At 33.8% G+C, this 9,604-nt stretch overlaps 2 protein-coding genes across 2 annotated transcripts; both read right to left on the minus strand.

Annotated features, from left to right (window-relative positions):
• Positions 1-1,783: 1,783 nt before the first annotated feature.
• LOC106340342 lies at positions 1,784-2,882 on the minus strand. The gene is made up of 4 exons (XM_013779225.1): positions 2,518-2,882; positions 2,328-2,438; positions 2,162-2,242; positions 1,784-2,066 (listed from the first exon to the last, which is right to left on the minus strand). The coding sequence occupies exons 1-4, from the start codon at positions 2,848-2,850 to the stop codon at positions 1,989-1,991; spliced, it is 603 nt and encodes a 200-aa protein (XP_013634679.1). The 5' UTR covers positions 2,851-2,882; the 3' UTR covers positions 1,784-1,988.
• Positions 2,883-6,074: 3,192 nt separating this feature from the next.
• Positions 6,075-8,030, minus strand: LOC106338249. Its single transcript, XM_013777271.1, has 2 exons — positions 6,774-8,030; positions 6,075-6,701 (listed from the first exon to the last, which is right to left on the minus strand). The coding sequence occupies exons 1-2, from the start codon at positions 8,028-8,030 to the stop codon at positions 6,075-6,077; spliced, it is 1,884 nt and encodes a 627-aa protein (XP_013632725.1).
• Between the last annotated feature and the right edge of the window lie 1,574 nt (positions 8,031-9,604).

Below are 9,604 nucleotides of genomic sequence, written 5' to 3' on the forward strand. Positions count from 1 at the left end.
CAGAAGACTTTCCAGACTACTTATAGTTAAGTCGTCCAACATTCCAGACGACTTAACTGTAAGTCTTATGCGCAGAAGATATGTTACAAAATAATCAATTTCAAATACACACATCAGCCTAATCTATCATACAAAATAATTCTAACGTAGCCTGTTTATCACCCCTCATACGCACCCAGGTTGGCATCATTGTCATTGTTTTCGAACTCATGCGCGTCAGGAAGCTCTTTAAATATATCCACCGCCATCTTATCCCTCATAGACTTCCCGTTGGGCTTAGCAAAGTCTTTTTTACTAAATGGCATCCCAAGAGCATGACATTCAATGTACTTTAGAGCGTACACGCCACAATCACCAACTCGGGCCTGAGGTATATTGGTCAGTTTCTCATATGTGAATGGCTCCAGGCTGTATTGGGCACGTTGTTCGTCTGAGGAAGCGCACTCAACAAGCAAATAAGGGACCATGTAGAGAAGAAGCACCATTACCACATCGAGTTCTTCTGGGGAGATACTGGAACAAATGTTGTCCCAGACGACTATGTGCTTCTTAGGGATCGATATCTACATAGCAATCCAATGAGTGTCGGTGTAGTTCACTGGCGCATAGACATCATCAATATCCGTCCCCCAAACCTTGTTCGATTGGCAAAATGATGGTATAGTGCCTGCATAATAATTTCACGCCCCACCAGAGAGTCTTCTTCCTAAACCGTTCTGATCGGGCTCCGAGTCCTTAAAATCTTTGTAGTTGAATCTCCATTGCTGAGCAAAGAGATGATTAAGGAAGCACATTCTCTCCTGAAATGTTGTGGGTTAGCGTCGTACCTCTTTCTCAGCACATTAATCCAAACATCAATATGCTGGATATAAAATAGAGTACAAGTAAGAAATAGTAATGAAAATACACACATGCTTAATAAGCACTCTGTTGCATCAATGTGATGAATCTTCCAGCCAAAGACCGTTTCCTTTTCTGTATCACAACATACCAAAAATAAATAAAATGAAATGCTTCAGATATAGTGGATCACTTTCTACAATTAGAGAGTCTTAGAAAAACGGTTTTCTTACTTGACGACGCAGGAGCCTTCTGGTATATATAGCTTGCTCGGAAGGACTCCTCTAGTAGCATGCAAGCTCAGGTATTGATTAATCTACAAAACACTGGACCAGAGTGAGTAAGCAGACAAGCAAAGGCACACACAATCAGGATCACTGGCTATCTATCTACACATATAAGGAAATACTAGTAAATAATTGAAAACCTAAAGAAGGCAAAAAGAGATAGGTTGAATCCATAAAAAAAAAATCACTTGTGATTTGCAGAGAAGAAGCTGGAAATGGGAAAGGAAAAAAGTCGTAAATTGAGATGGACATCAACCCTATGCTTGCTGGTTTGCAAGAAGATGATACATATGGGAAGGTGAGACAATGTTTTCATCAAAAATACGATTGACCCTAACTCTTTATATATTACTCATGTCCACGCTGTGATGGATCTTACTGTATAATTAATACAGTAAGAAAAGGAGAGTTTCTAAGGAGGGAGAGGATTTGAAGATAGATCCACTGGATGGGGATAGTTTTGCAAAGAAACGTTCATGGCAAATCTATGAGCTTATAATTAGTTACATCTATTACTGGGGTTATAGAAGTACAATGTTTGCATATTCTTCCGTGTTCAATATACACGGAATAAAGATAGAGATATTTTGATAGAGGTTAAAGTTGCGTAGCGTAAGAGGTAGATTGCTTTGATAGATCAGTTACAAAACTTGCAGGGTCAGAGGAATAGAAGAGCCTAATTTTCTTGGAACATTGTCACAACACATGAAAACATAAGAATGTGAATTCATACTGAAGCTTTAACACATTACAACTAAATCAGGAAATCAGATTTGATCACAAAGACAAGGAAATATCGAATCAAACAATTAAAAAAAAAAAGTGCAAAAGAAATCAGCAAAGCTGGCTGATCATCTTGTGTTAGCGTAAGGAAACGTCAATGCTTTTGCTGAGTTCATCAAGCTTTGTCATTCGCAGTTTCTCGCTTTCAGTAACAAGCTGAACACATTTCACACCCACAAAACAGAATTAGAAAAACAACGATCGTATTAATAAACAGAAAATACAAATTAAATTGTGACAGAATGTTTCACCTCGACTAGCTTGCTAACAAAGATAGCTTTCTCTTTGTTCTTTTCATTGTATGCTTCAACTGCTTCTTTGAATTCCCTCTCCTGTAAAGAAAATAACAATTAAGACAGGAATCTTCAAGAATGATAAGATTAATGGACATCACTTAAACACACATTTATTTATTACCTTTCTTTGACAACTCTGTCCTAGTGGCTTGAGTTCTCGGTTAATAGCATCGACTCTTTTCCTTATCGCCGAAACCTCCTTACGCATTGGGTCGGTAAGAGCTTCCAGCTCCTGAAAAATTTGTACAACCACAGCTCTCTCAAAAATGATTTGGCTAAGTTCTTGAAAATGTTAAAACCAAAAAACTTACTTCCCGAATCTCGGCTAATCTCCTAGTAGCTTCCTCGGCGAGTCCAAGCTTTTTCTGGACCCTATCCCTAACCTCCATCTTCCTCCTCTCAATCTCATCTTCTTTTTCCTTATACAAAGCCAAAGCAGAGCGTGAAAGCTCCTCTTCTCTGTCATCTACCATGGGACTTCCATTGATGCTTATGGTGCGTTGAATAAATGGTGATTGTGGCTGCTCCAACATCTGTCTTGTTGTTGCCATTGTTCCTCCAGATCTTTCTTCTCTCCCTCTGTAAAGAAGATGCCTTGTTATATATAACCCAAGACTTGGCCTTAAGAGCCTATCACAACTCATTAATATGTTGCTTCTGTTTCTTTAGCTTGTTAATGGTGTTACGAATGTCAAATGACCAAATGGCCCACATGGCCAACACACCATTACTGATTAAACATCCAACTTAGAGACTTAAGAGGTCAAAGAAATTAATTTTAATATGAATTTAACATTAACTTGGTTCAAAGAAAAGAAAGGAATACCATGTGGGGCTAAAGCTCTAGTAGGTTAAGATGTTTCTTTTCAATTGGTAATTAACAATTTTCTTGAGTTTGGTATATTTGATATAGGCAGCTAAAATGTTATTCTCACTGTTTGGTTCCCAATCCATAGATAAGACAAAGATATGTATAGATAAAGTTGGCACATGTATGGATTGGGTCGAGATTAGAAAATAAATGTTAGGTGTGTAGTTGAAGGCAAAACAGAAGAAGGATATTGTAATTTGCCAGGCAAAACAGATAATAATAATATTTCTTTTTTCTTTAGAAAAGGAAAAGCCAGAATAAAGATGTTTCATGTGGAAAGATGAGTGCTTGTAACGGAAGGCTTCTTGTAATGTGGAGACAGTTAAATATGGGAGTACTGTCAACTGTGGCTGAAACTTATGGGAAAAGCAATTGTTGATATATACATACATATTTATCAGCACAAGTCAATTGAAACAATATGGATATTGATATGACTTGACATAATACATAATACATAACATGTGTTATGGTCAAGTGGTTGAAACATGCCATAACTCGCCTTTTTTGGGTTTGCATTTCTTTGCATAAATATGTGTCTGGTTCACTAGTAAAAATGTCTGCTATGGCTCCGGTAAAATTGTGGCTACAAAGCCGAAAATCATGGGTATATAGAAAGTAGCTACGATTTCAAAAAAAAAAAAATTGTAGTTATAGCTTTGTGGCTATCAAAAACCGTGTAAACATTGGTTATTGGGAGATAAATTTGTATAGAGGTCGTGAATTTTAAGAGTTGATAGATTTTAAAAGTTACGTGTATTGTAAAAGTTTATATACATTGACTTATGAAATTTGATCATAACTTTTTTGGATTAGTATAAATTTTTATGAATTTGTATTACCTATTTTCTATCATTCTTTTTGTAAAGTAAATATACAATTTATTTATTTTCTAAATCATATAGCATTATTATTTATTTTTTCTTTCAAATTAAAAAGAAAATAATAGTGATACATACAAAATTGAATTTTTTTTTCTTAAATAGCTATTTTAAAGTTTTTGTCACAAAGAGAGTATTCAAAGAGAAAAATGACCAAAAAAATTCATAAAAAGGCAAAAGACGATTTTACCCTTTGCTTTATATATTTTATAGTAATAAAATAATAAAAAATTGAGAATAAATAAGTTTCTTTTATAATTTCGAAATATGTTTTCAAATTCGAACTTTTTAATAATTTTTATAATTTTGGATTTTTTTTTTCAAAATATTTTCTAAACTCAGGTTTGTTCGCGTAACCCAGGATTTGGCTCTCAAATTTTCTTTTTGAAATTCAAATTTTTTGTAAACTATTTTAAATTTTTATTTTAAAATTATTAATATTTATATTCAAAATGATAATTATTTATAAAAATAATTATATGTTTACCACTTTCATACTATCACTTTTCATTTTTACCACCACTAAAAGAACATTTTCAAAAATAAAGACTCTTATGCACTTGTTCTTTATATATATAATAAATAAATATTTAAATCTAAAAAAGTTAAAAATAATTTTTTTAATTTTTTTTCGAATTATACTATTTCGAAATTCAAACCCTAAACCCTAAAACTCAACTCTAAACCATAAACCATCAATCTTAAACCCTATTTTTTTTTAAATACGAACCCTAAACCCTAAACCATCAACTCTAAACCCTAAAACATCAACTCTAAACTCTAAACCCTAAACTATCAACACTAAACCCTAAACTATCAACACTAAACCCTAAACTATCAACACTAAACCCTAAACTATCAACACTAAACCCTAAACTATCAACACTAAACCCTAAACTATCAACACTAAACCCTAAACTATCAACACTAAACCCTAAACTATCAACACTAAACCCTAAACTATCAACACTAAACCCTAAACTATCAACACTAAACCCTAAAAAAGTAAACTCTAAACCCTAAGCTCTAAAAAATTAACCCTAAACCCTAAAACATCAACTCTTAACCCTAAACCCAAAACCTTAAACTCTTAACCCTAAACTCTAAACCCTAAATCCTAAACCCTAAATCTTAAACCCTAAAACCCTAGAGTTGATGTTTTAGGGTTTAGATTTGAAGGTTTAGGGTTTTAGGGTTTAGGGTTCGAATTTCAGAAAAAATTTAGGGTTTAGAGTTTACGTTTAGGGTTTAGATCTGATGTTTTAGGGTTTAGATTTGAAGGTTTAGAGTTTAGGGTTTAGAGTTGATGTTTCGGAATTTAGGGTTTAGAGTTGATGTTTCATCGTTTAGAGTTTAGAGTTGATGATTTAGGGTTTAAAGTTGATGTTTTAAGTTTAAATTTAGGATTTAGGGTTTAGAATCGATGTTTTAGGATTTAGATTTGAAGGTTTAGGGTTTAGAGTTTAGAGTTGATGGTTCGGGGTTTAGGGTTCAGAGTTGATGTTTCATGGTTTAGGGTTTAGAGTTGATGTTTTAAGTTTAGATTAGTTAACCATATGTTTTTTTGTCAAAGTTAATCAAAAGATTAGAGAAAACGGACATTTAAATACTGAACTTACTTAAATTTGCTAAACAATAAACAAACTTTTCATTAAGCTAAAAAATTAACAAATTTATGTTGACCGGGCCATTTTAGATATGAGTTTAGTCAACACTAATTAACGTTAAGTGGACGTTTAGCGTTAACGACCATGTAAACGAAGTCGTTTAAAATTAGAATTATCCCCAAATCCAAACCGTATGAACCCTCGATTTGATCCTTCTCTACTCTCTCTCTCTCTCTTCACACCAGAGCACAAAATCAAATCTCCAAACATCTCCTCTCCTAATATCGATTCTATCTCTTTTCTTCAAACGTGAAAGATGAGTTCGAAGTGTATATGTGGTAGTGATGTTGTACATTAACGTGGAAAACACAAGAGAATCCTTGGCGTCCTTTATTCCGGTGTGAAACTATGAAAGATGAAGTTTGGTTTGGTGAATTTCCACACCACTGTTGGATTTTTGCTTAAATGTAGAATTGTTATTTGCTAGGAACATCTTTTTAACAGAAGATTCACGCCTTCATTTTTACACAAGCGGCATGATTACATGGAATTCCATTTAGTTTCCACATCCCACAACCACAAGTTTTCAGATTCATATCAACACTATAATAGCAGCCATGGTCGTCAATTTCGAAGACATTACCAGTAGCCATATATCTAATACAATCCTGACCCTTAGCTATAGCAGATTCTATTGCAACGTGAGCTCGTTTAGTGAACCTAGTCTTCAACCTATTAGAAATTAGAGACCGTTTTGCTGTGCGAACCATGCATTGTCTCCTAATTTCCTCTAACAGGTCAAGAAGTGGTTTTCGCCTTGCCTCGCGGATTGTTTTATTGAAAGATTCATTAAGGTTGTTCAGATTATCATTGCAACATGAACCAACCTTAAAGAAAGCCCGCGACCAAGTGTGAGGATTGGTGACTTGAAGGTTTTGATGCGCCACTGGATTGTACCTCTGAAGCTCATTCATTTGCTCACGAAAGTCTCCTAAAGTGTAACTGCGAGCTATTTTCCAGAATAATCTCTCTAGCTGAGGGTCATGGCTATCTCTCTTCCAATTCCCAAGAATGTGTCTAGCACACATTCTATGTTCTGCATTAGGAAGCTCTAAATGAACAGCTTTCAACAAACCCTACATAACAACACATAAAACACTTGTTATTTTAATGTAAACCGGTATTAATATAAGTAAAACACTTGTTACCTTTTGCCTATCAGATATGATTGTGAAGTTGCTTCCATCACCAAGTTCCAAATCCATCTTTAGATGATTGACGAACCATGCCCAATTGATATCATTTTCGATCTCCACTACAGCCCAAGCAATTGGCACAATTCGATTATCTCCATCTCTTCCAACAGCAGCAATCAGTTGGCCCTTCACATCCCATTTGAGAAAGGCTCCATCTAGACCTATGATTGGCCTACAAGTGGACTTCCAAGCCGATCTTTGTGCTTCAAAACATACATAGAAGCGATCAAACCTTTGTTTGCTTCTTGGTGTTGCTCCTGGAATGGTCACTATCTCTGTGATGGTGCCTGGATTTTTCTTATGTAGTTCGGCTTCATAATCCCATATTCGCGAAAAGTGGGCTTCATGGCTAGCTCTCCTTTCTCTAGTGATTTTTGTCTTCGCTTTTCGACACTGCTCGTCGGTTACTATCAAGCTATAAGTCCGTTTGATCTCCTCACTAATTTCTATAGCTGTAAGCTTTGGATTCAGCCTCAATCTTTCCGCAAACAGTTGTGCAATTGACGAAGTCTTCAACAATTTTGAGTAACCAGACCTTATACAAGTGTGTTCATTAACATACACTTTTATTTGCAGCTTATGCTTCCTCTTTTCATACGAACAATACACCCTCCAAGGACAATCATATTCAGTGTCCGAGCAAACAGCACCAAGCTTCAGTTGTGATGAAATATATAGCTTAACGTCGTATCTTGTTTTCAATGAATACCTCAAAAGAGCTTGCTTGAACTCAGCCGCAGAAGAAAATGTCTTTCCTAAAGCCAAAACCTCATCGCTTAATGCTTCATCCTCTCGAGCTTCCCTTCGCGCATCCTCTTCTTCATCATCAGATGATATAGGATCAGGTATATTATCTTCTTTCCAACAGTCGTCATCTCCGCTCTCATCATCGTCTCCTCCATCATTCCTTGCGACATCTCCAAAGTGTGTAGGTAACACTTCACAAGCTTCTTCTTCAACTCGAATGCCACATGCTTCTTCTTCTTCGACATCATTCTCTTCAGCTTGTTCTACCAATTCATCATCAGAATCGTCAACAATGGCTTCACAGTCATCACCAGGTACACGTTCACGCTCCTCTCTGATGACGTCCTCAGCTTCATTCCTCTCCATATCATTGTTTTCAACCACAACTGGGGATTCATCTTTGTGTTCTATTGGCTTAGGTGGACGGATAGGAATCTTTTTCCTTTTTTCCTTGGGGTTCATGGTCAGAATTTTACGAAGAATCAAAGGATAAGTAAATTGCAGTCTTGGATTAGGAGTCTAAGGGGAAGGAGAAGTGATGAAATCGATTAGTTAGGGTTCATGCAGTTTCTAAGTTTAAAACGACTTTGTTTACGTCGCCGTTAACACTAAACGGCCGCTTAACACTTATTAATGTTGACTAAGCTAGTATCTAAAACGGTGCAGTCAACATAAGTTTGTTATTTTTTTAGGTTAACAAAGAGTTTGTATATTTTTTGGCAAATTTGAGTAAGTTCAGTATTTAAATGCCCGTTTTCTCCAAAAGATTATAAATGTCTTTTACCCTTCATTAAAGATGAGGGTAAAAGTGGTTAGTGTAAACATGAAAAGTGGTACTTTGAAAATGATATTTTTGACAATTTTCCATATTTGTTTATATGAACAAAAATTAAACAGATGATAATTATATTTTTACTTTTCTTAATATAATTTAAACTTTCATAAATTATAGGAATATTTGTATTGAAAGATAAATCTTTATTAAAAGAATAATATAATAGTTTATTAACAATTTAAAATTGTTAAAAAATGACTTTAGAAAAAAATAACTTTACAAAAAAAAAATTCACAAAATAATAAATTTAATTGATTAGAGAAATACCAATTTAAATCATTTATAAAATCAAGTTTAATTGTAAACATAAATACTCATTTAAAATTAATAATAAAAATATATGATAAGTTTATTTTTTCTATAAAATAAAATACAAATATATGAAATTACATTTAACAAATATTTTTTAATTTTTGAAGAGATTTTTAAGAGGAAAATAAATCTGCGCTTTAAAAGCACGGATCAAAATCTAGTTATAATGTTAATCTTAAAAACTATATAAACCAATATATAAATGAAACAAAATATGAAATCATAGGCCAGTTTAAAAAAAACAAAAAAAATATGAAATCATATTTAGTTTTACAAAAGCATTAAAAAGTATATAATATATATATATATATTATAAGAGGAAGAGTTTTAGAGTCTAAAAGTTGAAACCAAAATATTTACCGGATTAGTTAAATTTTTCACCTATCCCCTTAATATTAAAATAGGAGCATTCTTAGAGAGTAACCTTATGCTCATGTGTTATTAACAAATATGCCATTTCTTATGTGGCATGACCATATTCATTCTCACATTCTCTAGGTAAAAGTCATCTCTTTACTAGATTTATTACATATTTTGCCACTACTCATTAATTGGTGCTTAACATAATGTTTTAATCATACATAATGTTTTAATCATATTAATTGGTAACTAGCGATTTAAAACCAATTTGAGATAAGAACTCTCGCCTTAACGATTTAAAACAGGTCCGGGACAAGAACTATGCCTTAACGTATGTTGTAATAATTTAACGTTTAATTTAATGTTACTTTCGTGACATATCTACTAATCACAACATATTGCCGTCTACTCACGCATGAAACATGTATATCAAAACGGGTTATCTGAATTGGTTTTCATATCACATAGAAAATATTTGATCAAAACCGGTTATTTAAAAGGTACACGCATGAAAAGATCTATGCAAAAA

Source organism: Brassica oleracea, chromosome C4, assembly GCF_000695525.1.
Source record: "Brassica oleracea var. oleracea cultivar TO1000 chromosome C4, BOL, whole genome shotgun sequence".
Classification (NCBI taxonomy): Eukaryota; Viridiplantae; Streptophyta; class Magnoliopsida; order Brassicales; family Brassicaceae; genus Brassica; species Brassica oleracea.

Excerpts from the sequence above, each read along its gene's own strand:
- LOC106340342 (XM_013779225.1), bottom strand. The coding sequence starts at position 2,850 with ATGAGTTGTGATAGGCTCTTAAGGCCAAGTCTTGGGTTATATATAACA. Across the intron at positions 2,243-2,327 it reads GACAGAGTTGTCAAAGAAAG|GAGAGGGAATTCAAAGAAGC; the intron begins GTAATAAATAAA and ends TTTTCTTTACAG. Across the intron at positions 2,067-2,161 it reads TTGTTAGCAAGCTAGTCGAG|CTTGTTACTGAAAGCGAGAA; the intron begins GTGAAACATTCT and ends AAATGTGTTCAG.
- LOC106338249 (XM_013777271.1), bottom strand. The coding sequence starts at position 8,030 with ATGAACCCCAAGGAAAAAAGGAAAAAGATTCCTATCCGTCCACCTAAG. Across the intron at positions 6,702-6,773 it reads TCATATCTGATAGGCAAAAG|GGTTTGTTGAAAGCTGTTCA; the intron begins GTAACAAGTGTT and ends GTTGTTATGTAG.